General features: G+C 38.4%; 1 protein-coding gene across 11 annotated transcripts in view; it reads right to left on the reverse strand.

Moving 5' to 3' along the window:
• VPS13B (vacuolar protein sorting 13 homolog B) overlaps positions 1–12,492 on the reverse strand; it is a 765,850-nt gene that overhangs the window by 100,697 nt on the left and 652,661 nt on the right. For all 11 annotated transcript variants that reach the window (XM_082364176.1, XM_082364168.1, XM_082364180.1 and 8 more), the window contains one exon: positions 5,521–5,717. In XM_082364176.1, the coding sequence (XP_082220302.1) occupies positions 5,521–5,717 (197 nt within the window). The remainder of the gene's footprint in view (positions 1–5,520; positions 5,718–12,492) is intronic.

A 12,492-nucleotide genomic window follows, 5' to 3' on the forward strand; every position in this document is an offset into this window, starting at 1 on the left:
TTTAACTCTAACCCCAAATAAGAAATACACCTCTGTTGTAACCTAGTACACCTATAAAATGGCGGGGGGAGGTTACTGAAAATATTTTAAAAATTGTGGTAAAATACACATAACTTAAAATTCACTATTTTAACCAGTTAAAAGTGTACAGTTCAGTGGTATTAAGTACATTCACATTGTTGTGCAACTAACATCATCATCCGTCTTCAGAATTTTTTCATCTTCCCAAACTGAAAGTCCATACCCATTAAACAATTTTCCTTTCCCTCATCTCCTGGCAACCACCATTCTACTTTTGTCTTTATAAATTTGACTACTCTTGGTATCTCACATAAGTGGAATTATACAGTATTTGTCCTTTTCACATTGATAGTTTCTATTTTATTAAAAAAATTCCATCAACAGATGAATGGGTAAAGTAGATGTAGTATATGTACACAATGGGATATTACTCAGCCATAAAAATGAGTGAAATAATGCCATTTGCAGCAACATGGATGTAGCTAGAGATTATCATATTAAGTGAAGTAAGTCAGCCAGACAAGGACAAATCATATATCACTTATATGTGGAATCTAAAAAAAAATGATATAAATGACCTTATTTACAAAACAGAAATAGAAAACAAACTTATGGTTACCAAGGGGGATAGTGGGGGATGGGTTGGGGAAGGGATAAATTAAGAGTTTGGGATTAGTAGATACAAACTACTACATATAAAATAGATAAGCGGGGCTTCCCTGGTGGCGCAGTGGTTAAGAATCAGCCTGCCAATTCAGGGACATGGGTTCGAGCCCTGGTCCGGGAAGATCCCACATGCCGGAGCAACTAAGCCCGTGCGCCACAACTACTGAGCCTGCGCTCTAGAGCCCGCGAGCCACAACTACTGAGCCTGTGTGCTGCAACTACTGAAGTCCGCGTGCCTAGAGCCCATGCTCCGCAACAAGAGAAGCCACTGCGATGAGAAGCCCGTGCACCGCAACGAAGAGTAGCCCCCACTCGCCACAACTAGAGAAAGCCCATGTGCAGCAACGAAGACCCAACACAGCCAAAAATAAATAAATTAATTTAAAAAAAATTAAAATAGATAAGCTACAAGGACCTACTGTATAGCACAGGGAACTACTGTCAATACCTTGTAACAAGGTGGCAAAGCAGTTCCAAACATCAAGATTGTTGTCTGAATGGTTTATGAAAGTCAAAAGGTTAAAAAAAAAATGGTACCCAGCAAATTTAGGTACATCTAAAAGTACAGATCCGAGTAGCCAAATGGAGGCAAACAATTATCTAGAGGCCACAGTGACCTTCTGGTAGGAGAAAGTTCAACCAGTGAGGAGAAAGGAATGATCCAGGGACTTTACCATCACAACGCTCTCCCTCTGATTCCTGCACTGGCTATACACACAAGAATGAAGGTTTGGTAAATAAAAAGCATCTCTTCCTCACATACACAAAAAGCTGTGGACCACTGTCTCAAAGATCACTAAATATGAGTGGACAGCGACTTACAGGATCTTTAGGGAGAAGGAGAAAATCTTATTTTTTTTAATTTTGCACTCTAAAAAACTCAACAGTTTCCATTTTTATCACACGAAGAAAGAGCCACACACTTCTTTTTCCAGGATGCCTTCTTCTATGAACCAACGTTTTGGGGGTGGGGATAAAAAGTCCTTGTAAGCAACCTACTCTCACGTTTTAACGTTGTGAGAAAGTGACCATGTAATACAGACAAAACCACCAAAGACTCGGCACAGGTAACCAGTTTAGCATTATCATCAAACAATCTGTCATAAAGTTAACTGGACATATATATCAAGATCTTCACAGTTATTACTGTGTAACACAATAATTGCCTGTAACTTGTGACTTTAGATAGTCACATACTTCTGGAGTTAGCCATTTGGGGTGAGGGTAAGAGGGGGAAACAAAGTAGAAAGTTGTTCTGGTCCATCAGAAGACATCTGGTTGATACCAAACTCAGGGAACCTAGTAGAGTGGCCCAAAGCCTGAGAGTTGGGCCCACCAGCCATTTCTCATCTTTCCACCTAGGTCCCATCACTAGGTAAGAAACTGTAAATTCCAAATACATCATGTGCTTGCTGGCTATCTTGTTTGCTCTCTAAATCCACTTTCTACCCCTCCCCATCCTCTTCTCTGCCCCTGACTGTATCAACAAGCTGCTTTGTCCTCAGCTTGTCTTTTGGTTCGGCCAGTGGAAGGTGCCCGAGGGAGATCAGAAGGTGTGAAGAGAGTGGCGGGAGGACTCATATTCTCCTGGCTCCTTCTTAGCCACGTCTCTGCACGTTGCTGGTCCCTCCACCAAAAACAGCTACAACCACCCATTCTGGGTTAGTTTTGGTAATGGCTCTATTACCTGGCTCTTTCAGGACTAAGAGTGGGATGGTTCCCCATGGTTTCTAGCCTCAGGGTACTGTCCTATCCCTTCACCTTGCCAACACTTTTGTAAATAGTCTTTACAGTAAACTCTCCTCAGTTAACCAGTCTGAGTGTGCTGTCTGTTTCTTGTCAGGACCTACTGGGAAAAGGGGTTTATTTAGGCTTCAGCAGTGGGCAGTGGGGGTGGGCAAATACATACATGCTGAGATTAAAAATAAATAGCTGAAATGGATACCCTGATCAGGGCTTAAAGGCTGTATCTCTTGCTTCAGTCCAGTGCACCACAAATAGAAAGAGAACTCTCCTAAAGGTCAATACTATTGTGGAAACTAAGCTTAAGTTACTCTCCTTCCAATGCTACCTTGAAAAAAACAACAGTTACCCATCATTCATTTTCATATGATCAAGCACACCATTAATTAAAGATAGTAGAAAATAATTATTACAAATACATGGGGATTGAATTAAAGATAATATGCCTATATGGGATAAACAGACCAAGGTTTAAGAGAGTGAATCATTGGTCTCCAGTCCTTTGTACCGAAGGCTACCTGCCACCCCTCAGACTGGTTAGCTCCTACTCATTCCTTAAGGCCTCAGCTTAGAAATCAAGTTTCTCAGGGACAAACAGCTAGTTGGTGATGGAGCCAGGACTTAAACCCAGGTCTGCTAACTTGAAAATCTCTAATAAATAGTGCTTCTATTTACATACACACAGTGATGCCATTACCACTAAATATCCTACACTGTTGCACTTTTGACAATTGTGGGCAAGACACTTTTTTTTTTTTTTTTTTTTTTTTAGATTAAGCTTCATGGGACTTATTTTTACGAACTTTCTTCCAGTAATGTACAACAGTCTGATGCATATCCTTCTCAAACCATAAATATTATTTAAGAGAAGATAATCTCTAATCATAAAAGTGTCAGGTTTTTGTCCACATTTAGATTTCTCATGACAGAATATATTGGATCTAACTGTAGCACTTTTATTTCTACGTGAAATGTCGACATATCAACAAAGCACTGATGTTTTCCTTCAAGAAACTGGATGATATTTATTTACTGTCCTTTTTGAAAAATATCTTAATAGTGTTTTATTATGTTGAATTTTAAACCAGCTCTTTAAATTTAATTTCACTAATATCAATGTCTACCTAAAAAATGCTTAATGTCAAACAATTTAAAGCAAGATCAATTGTGAAATATTAGGCAAGTTGAAAAATCCGAGGTGAGGACAAAAGATCTGTGATTACAATGTCGAAAGCTTGGTGAAAAACTGCCTGAATTTGACTGTCTGCAAAAATTTCCATTCCCTAAAGGTTCCACGTTTCTGCAGTGCTAAGCTTACCACAAAGTGATTTTTATGAATGTTTCAGATTCAGAGGAATTAACCTTATCCAAAATGCTTGTTTCAATGATGAAAATGCATTCCTTGATAATTAGAATCAAGAAATGATTTCTAACTTGATACTAATAATGAAACTCAGATTTAAAAAAATTCCATCACCCATAGCTTTGTTTTCTGAGATTTCCTGGTTTCTGACTAGGTAACCTATGCTTAGAACAGGCAATCTTTCTATCCATCTGCTAACTCCTCCCAGGATGGGTGGTGTTCTTTTCACTGCTGCATTTTATATAGGTAAAATCAAGACCCGACTCCTCTAATATATTTTCACCAGTCGTACATTACTAGGTAATATACTGGGAAGGCAATTATTTTTAAAGAGCCCAAATGACCTAGAAATAGAAACCATAAAGTAAAAAACGTATTATTATTAAGCATACAAAGTAATCAATGAAAAAGACTGTGATGCTACAGACTAATGTGAACAGAGGTTATCTCGGTGTGATATGATGATGGGTGGTATTATTTTCTTTATTTCCCAGATGTTCTTCAATGAACATATATTACTATTAATTACAAAAAGAGAAAGCATTCACAACTATCTATAATATAAAACAGGAATTAGAATACAAAATGGTGTGCTATGATTATAACCCTGTAAAGGCATACAATGATGGGCAAAAATAAAGGTAACAAAAAAAGAGAAAACAGTTCAATCGCAGGGTGTTGAAACGGTGGATTTTTTTTCTTTTTGTTAGTGTCAAAATGTTGTTTGGGGGGAAAAAACGGGGGTGGATTATATACAAAGAATAAGATAATGCTAGAGCAAACTCGTCAGGAGAATTAGAAGGTAGGACATTGAAAGTGATGGGCAGCAAGATAGGCACAGGCCCATAGTACACGTATTATATGACCAGAAAAACTGTTCCATTGATGGTGATTTACTTTCTTTTTCTTGTCATTTAGGGGAGCATGAACAGAAAGACATAATAAGGATATGTAAACTAGAAGGAGCACTTGAAGAATAAATTGCTGAAGCCATTTTTTCTCTAAGTTAGTGGATGTAGTAAGCAGGCAAACACTGGAATTAGGGACAATCTGGCCCTGTTTTGTCACTAACCAGATATCCTGTAAGCGGTGTAGAACAGGAAGTTCTGGGGACGCGATTCAGAATACCTGAAGTCTATAGCTCTAGAGATACACTATAGTCAAATAGATACAAGAGCTGAATAAAACTTTGGTTATCTGAAATCTTGAGTATAAATTATTTTGGTTAGTCAAGTTTTCCTAATGTCTGGAGGTCTGTCTTTTAAAGTTTTTTTAAAAACCCCTTAAGAAGGAAGTAGTTCCAAAAAGAAGGAGACAATTCAATTTACTTAACGTTTCTTTTAATGCCCCAGGGTTAACATTTACACATATTGATGACTGTGTCATTAAGAGTCTATTGAAGTGTGTATGGCTCTTTTCCTCTATATTTTTTAGCTCAGGATAACTGGATTTTTTTTTTTTGAAGTTTGTTTTTTGCTCTTTTTTCCTTTTATATTTAAGGAACAGGTTCTTAGAGAGAGCTCACAGTAAAACACAGGAATTTTAGTACACAGACTTTGAAACATCAGCTTCTATCTCACTTCCTGGTTCTCATCTGTAGTTTAGACAGATGCAGCTGCTAGACAGCTGCGATATAGCTAAGTGAGGGGCCACTAGATAAGATGACTTGACGATTGTTTCCTAGTATAATGCCACTATTTCATTTTTCACTTTGTTCACTGAGTTACCTTTGGTCATCAGCTCCATTTTGGCTGCTGTTCAACACAATTCTCCAAAGATCCGAGGATACCAGTTTCTTCTGGTCATTCACAACATTGATATCTGGCAACTGCAGCTCACAAACTTTGCTTTCAGACAGACTAAATTCTCGAAATGCAACAAAAACCTTCTGGAGTTCATCCCAGTATTCCAAACTACAAGGAATCTATATTAAAAGAAAGAAGATTTTAGAAGATGCAAGCAGAAATGATGCTTCTGTATTTGTTGACATGCAACTTGAATCTTCATAAAAGTTATAACATTAATGAGACTTTTAAAAGGGGATACAGTTGTAAAGGACAGTAGTTTAGGATTTCTTTTCATAGTTATATTCATCCTGTTTACCTACTTTATTTCAAAAGACTCATTCAAGAATAATATGTGGAAACAGTCAAGAAAGTTTTTAAATAAAGGAGAAAGAGTGGGGAACAAATTCTACCAGATGCTAAGTCTATTATAAAGCTATACTAATTAAAATTAAAAGATAAGATTGGAGTAGTAACATACAAATAGATTAGAAGAAGAAAAAAATAATAATATGTAAGTACAGATAAATTTTAGTATGTGATGAAGGTACCATTTCAAACAAGTAGGGGAAAGATGGGAAATGAGGTTGCAAGAACTGGTCAGCCATTTGGTAAAACCAAAGTGGGTCCCTACATCATTCCTATATGTAAGTAAATTCCAAAAGGATCAAAATATTAAAGGCTAAAAGCTGAAAACATAAGAGAAAAAATCATTTAATATTTTTATCATAATAGGGTAGCCTTTTCTGTGTATGGCATGAAACCTGCAGATGGTAAAACAAACAACAAAACAAACCTCACAACTGATAACATCAAAATTAATAAAAAGCAAGGTTAGGATAAAACAGGTAATAGTTAATGACAGATCTACAAATACTTGTTGCGATAGCAGAGAGCTCTTACAAATCAATGAGAAAATGATAGTAAGCATATAGAAAAATAAGCAAAGAAAGTTGTTGGAAGAGGCCCTGAACGTCCCTGCATGTTCTTGCCAGGTATGCAAAGGATGCAAGGCCCTGAAAGCTGTTAACAGGGACCATTTCTCAGGTTCTGTTTGCAGAAAGTATCCTTGAGTGATGAGGTAAAGTTTCTTTCCAGGACAAAGAGCAGACTTGCTCTCAAAGAGGTTGATTTGACAAGCTCCATGCTCCATGCTGTGATATTTATCTGCTGCATGCAGAGCATCCCCCTGGGGGCCCTTCTGCATCGCCCTTGTGGGACTTGGGGGCAAGAGAAACCAATGCAAACATGATGCACACACTGTTTGCTGTGCCACGAGCAATAATATTCTTTGTTTCTGACCCAAAAGTCTAATATTTTCTGTCAGCATCCATAAAACGTTAACAGGCTAATTTATTAGCTTGCATAAGGTAAAATCCCAGATTCTGACAGCAATTAATTCACAGAAGAAAAGATATAACCAGCCAGTAAACATGCAAAGATACTCAACTTCACTAATAGCTACATAAATTAAAATTAAAGCAATAATGTAGTATTTTTCTTTATTAATCTGGAAGTTTGAAAAGACTGACATTTCCAATTTCTGTAGAGGTGTGGGAAAAAGCATTTCTACCCATTATTTTTGAAGAATAATTTGGCAATATCTATTAAATGCTTGGAAGGATACATCTAAGAATTTGTTTTACAGATATTCCAATACAAGTATGTGTGTGTGTGTGCATGTGTGTGTATTTACTTCAGTACTGTATTAGTAAGAAATTGGAAAAATACAAATATCCATCAATATGGAATTAAATATAACATGCAGATCTCTAGACTGGAATCTGTACAACCGTTAAAATGAATACGGAATACCTATATATACTAACACAAAAGACACTCAAGATATATTATTAACTTAAAAAAAAAATAAGCTTCAGAATAGAACATGTGAGTTGATCCCATCTGTCTTAAAAAAAAAAAAAAGGACTGGACTCAGATGTGTCTCCTCTTTTGGAAGCATTTCCTAATTATGACCATTCTCAGAACCGGTCACTGCCTCTCTTGTGTCACTTTCATATCTAACTCACTCCTCTATCATAGAAGTCATTACATTTCGCCATTCCTTATTTACATATTTGTCTCCTTTAGTTGACTCTGTGATCCTTAAGGCAAAAATGGCATATTATTTTTAAAAATATTAGCATCAAACAGTTTTTGGAACATAATAGGATATTAATAAAAGCTTCCTGAATGAATAGATTTCTCCTTAACCTTCCTTTCCTAAATAAGTGATTCTAAATCTTTGAATGGGAATAAATTTTACCTCCACCTATAAGAGTTTCTTTTCCTTAAACAGGGACTTGAACATCCATGTATGGCAACGTGCTAAATGGAAGAAAGGGGCACAAAATGGATAAGCATAAGAGGCTAACAGTGTGATGAAACAGAGCATATGTTTTGGTTAGTGATAAGGACAAGTGACATATCCATAAATTCTACTTTTAGCCACCATTTCTTGAAATTCTCCCTCTTCTTGCCTTCCATGACATACATTTTTCTAACTTTCCCCTCTCTGGGTCTTTGTTCCTATACTGTCTCTCAGCCTCAAATACCCGTAGAATCCCTGGTTTCTCACTGTCCAATGTTTAAATCTTTCCCATCTATCAAGGTCCAAATGAAATACCAACTTTCTTTGAGCCTTTTCACCTCCCAGATGCAGAAATGCTTTCCCTTTTCTGAACTCCAAAAGTTTTTAAAAATGGGAATCTGTTTCATAGCTCTTATCACTATACACCTCATGTTACAGTTATTTCTATACATGACATTTTCGCTGGTAGACACATTCCTTGAGGGAATGATTTCCATTTGGCTAAGCTTTGGATTTTCACAGAACCTGGCAAACTGTATACAGTGAATGTTCAAAAAATGTTGCTGAATGAATGAATGAATAATTCATGAATGAACGAATACACATATCCTGGGTGATTCAGTCCATCCATGGCACATTAAAAATTCTCCACAAAGAAGTATAGAAGATTAAAGCATAAACTTTGGAGTTATACCTAATGGGATTCAATTTCTAGTTCCATTAGCTATGAATTCTTGGACAAATTAATTTTTCTAACATCAGTACTCATATCCCTAAAAAGGGGATAATAACAGAACTATCTCATGAATTGTTGTGAGGATTAAAAGAGACAAAGCCTTCCATTTAATACCACAAAATAAAAGCTTAAGAAATGTTAGTTACTAATTATTTATCCTTCTCATGCTCCAAGAACACTTCTGAAGCTTGGGTGTTGTTAAAAGAATCAGGTAGGTTGTGAATAAGAGTCCTGCTTGTTAGATTTCTTAACAATGGGTTGGACCTGTGGGAAGAAAATAATAAACCTTGGGCTTCCCTGGTGGCGCAGTGGTTGAGAATCTGCCTGCCAATGCAGGGGACACGGGTTCGAGCCCTGGTCTGAGAAGATCCCACATGCCGCGGAGCAACTGGGCCCGTGAGCCACAACTACTGAGCCTGCGCGTCTGGAACCTGTGCTCCGCAACAAGAGAGGCCGCGACACTGAGAGGCCCGCGCACCGCTATGAAGAGTGGCCCCCACTTGCCGCAACTAGAGAAAGCCCTCGCACAGAAACGAAGACCCAACACAGCCATAAATAAATATATAAATAAATAAATAATTAAAAAAAAATAATAATAAACCTTGAGCCTGGATGTTCAGGAACCTTGTAATCATAGTTCAATATGGTTTTCTGCTGCATATCTATTAAAATATTTCCCTGTATGTTGCCTATTACTTGAGAGATAAAGGAACATCTCCTTGCCTAACTCTTTTCTAGACTGCCAGTAAGTCAGTCCTTTAGCTTAAGAAAGTCATAAGTAGAAATGGATAAGATGTGGGAAGTGGGGTGAGACACATAAGAATCTCATGGGAGAGGGCAAATGAGTTTAGAAAAGCGTATTTAACATACCTATCTTTTTTTTTTTATTAGTAACAAATTAACAGAATGTAAAGTTCAAAAATCATCTTCTTGGTAGAGAGGTTACACAGCAAATAGGGTGAAAAAAAGACTTGTTTCTGGTATTGTCTCCAGAAGTTCTCCATTAAATTAATATACAATAGGGACTTCCACCTAATATACAGTAGGTGGCTCAGTGGTTAAGAATCCGCCTGTCAATGCAGGGGACACGGGTTTGAGCCCTGGTCTGCGAAGATCCCACATGCCGTGGAGCAACTAAGCCTGTGCACCACAACTACTGAGCCCGTGTGCCACAACAACTGAAGCCTGCGCGCCTAGAGCCTGTGCTCCACAACAAGAGGAGCCACTGCAATGAGAAGCCCGCGCACCGCAACGAAGAGTAGCCCCTGCTTGCTGCAACTAGAGAAAACCCGTGAGCAGCAACAAAGACCCAACGCAGGCAAAAATAAATAAATTAATTAGTTAAAAGAAAATCAATGTATAATAGCTTATGAAAATTGGCCGTCACACTGGAAAGCAGAGTGAGGCCTTAAGAAAAAGTACTAGCAAGTTTTGACGTACAGGAGAGAGTTGGAATAAATCCATAATAAAAGGCAATGCAAGCTGGGAACCATTGTGGGAAGCCATTAGGTAGTTTAAGGGCAATGAAAGTAAACTGTACCAACACTGGGGCTTAGGCAAAGAGAAATTGTGAAAGTTCAAAAAGAGAGATTTGGAAGAAAGCCAAAGAAAAATTTTATTTAGTTCACAACTTTGTGTGAGGCTGGTTCTGAGGTTACATACTTCAATTGGAACATTCCAGGCTACTCTCAAAATTTAGGAAACAACAGAGAACTACTATAGAAATACATCATAAAATATGTGTTATGTGTTTGTCAGTATTTTCCTTTATACGCCCTATTTCCCTTGGTTAATAAAGGGGTATTAATAAATGAAACTTCTGTTTAAAAAGTTTAAGATTGTATGTCTATAAGTGCATTTGCAAAAGTCACATATTAATCCTTTCCCCCATGTTAAGAACATTTTTGTCCTCAAAACCTCAAAAGAAAAGCTGATAACAACACTCAGTACAATTAGTATTTTAAAGGTAATTTTAGTCAACTGTCCACTGAAATATATATTGAGCCACAGGTTTATAAATCATATAGATATAATCTTTATTTTTAAAATTTCTCCAACATAAGGAAAAACTCTTGTTGGTATTACATTCACTTAGGATGAAATCCTGGCCCTGACCTTTAATCACTGCTCTATGACCTTGAGCACCTTATTTAATGACCCTGGGCCTCAGTTCCCTCATTTGTGAAATGTAGATAATAAAAACTAAATTATTTTAGTCCACGATAAGGATTTTGGACTTTATCTTAATGTCAGTGAGATCTCTTTGAAGGGTTTTAAGCAAAGAAGCAATGCTTAAAGTCAAATTTATGTTTTTAAAAGTTTCTGGTTACTGTGTAGAGAATGTATTAAAAGAGAATGGGGCAAGCACGGATGTGAACAGGCAATTAGGAGGCTAGCGCAGTGATCTGTGCTAGAAATGTAGATGGCTTATGGTATGGTTGGTGGCAATGGAGTGGTATGTGGGAGATTCTTGAGAAATAAAAATCTGTTGACTGATTAGGTATAGGAGAGGGAGGTGTTAAGGATGACCCCCAGGTCTCTGGCCCAAGCAACTGTATGGGTGCTGATGTCATTTACTGGAATGGGTAAGATCGATTTGTCCCACTGGGGAGTAGGTTTGTGGTGTCAGGTGGAAGAGGGGAGATCGTAAGTTCATTTTTAGACAAGCTGAGTTGGAGGCATCAATGAGCCATCCAAGTGGAAATCCTGAGTATGGAGTTGGCTATTCTCGAGAGCTGGAGAGGGAGTTAACTGTGTTGACACATACGTGTAGACTCAACCAGCCTTAGCCTTTCGTCAGGAGAGTGTAATGGAAAGAAAGAGAACGATGAAGTTCAGGGTACTTATTTGCAAGAAGGTGTTTTAAATGACGAATTAAGAACGTAAACTGGTTAAAAGGGGATGTGAAAACAGAGTAAGCTGATGGATCGAGAGAAAGCAGAGAACTATGGATCTCTATATGGTTTAATGAATGACTGTACTGGGGCTTGCCGAATGAGCGGGCTGGAGAGATGGAAAGACTGTGAGTAAGATTAGGATGCTGGAATGAACGATTTAGGAGGTGGAGCAGTTTGGGACGCTGGCAAGTCCCAGGGCTTGTGTGTGGGAGTGAGTACTGAGACGGAGTGGAGGAGGAGGTCACTAGAGTGAGGAGCTGGGGTTCTGACTGCCTCTTTCACATGGATGTCGACGGCAGTGAAGAAAAAGGCTGGAGGCCATGGGCTGAAGACTTCTGAGAATGAGGGCAAACGACCAAATAGCAGATGGCAACAACGAAGAGGGGTGAGGATGATATAATTGGATGGAAGGAGTCTCAAAAAAGCAGGAAGCCTTCACAGGAGGGGAGAAGAGTACAGGCAAGTGGCATAGGTGAGCAGCAGAACACCTTATCTCCTGACCTGGAGGTAAAAACGATGTGGGAGAATAAACTGCTTCCACCTCAGGGCGGGTGACAGTGGTGGACAGAGTCCCAGGGGACAGCAGGATTTCATTTAAGGTGAAGAGGTAGAGGAAATTCTTGAAGAAGAGGCTGAGGTTTAGGGAAGTTCACTAGTCACAGAACAGGTGTTCCAGAGGGCTCAGTGGAAGGGTTTGGGAGGTAGAGGAGAAAGGAGTTTTGGTAAGAGAAGGAAAAGGGGATACAAATCAGCATCTAGGCAAGAGGGGCTAAATCTTACAGTTTGGGTAGTGACTAGGAAAGAGGGAAGCGAGGCATGTGTTGGAATTAAGACCTCATTTAGGAGGGTAGGGACGATGGTTGTGGTTCTAAAAGTAGCCTACTGCTCCTTCCTGAGGCCTGGCTGCATTCCGTGTGTTCTCTGACAAGCATTCTTAACGAACTCCAGCTATTTCTCCAATAAACTCATAG

Source organism: Balaenoptera borealis, assembly GCF_965194805.1.
Source record: "Balaenoptera borealis genome assembly, chromosome: 17".
NCBI classification, from domain to species: domain Eukaryota; kingdom Metazoa; phylum Chordata; class Mammalia; order Artiodactyla; family Balaenopteridae; genus Balaenoptera; species Balaenoptera borealis.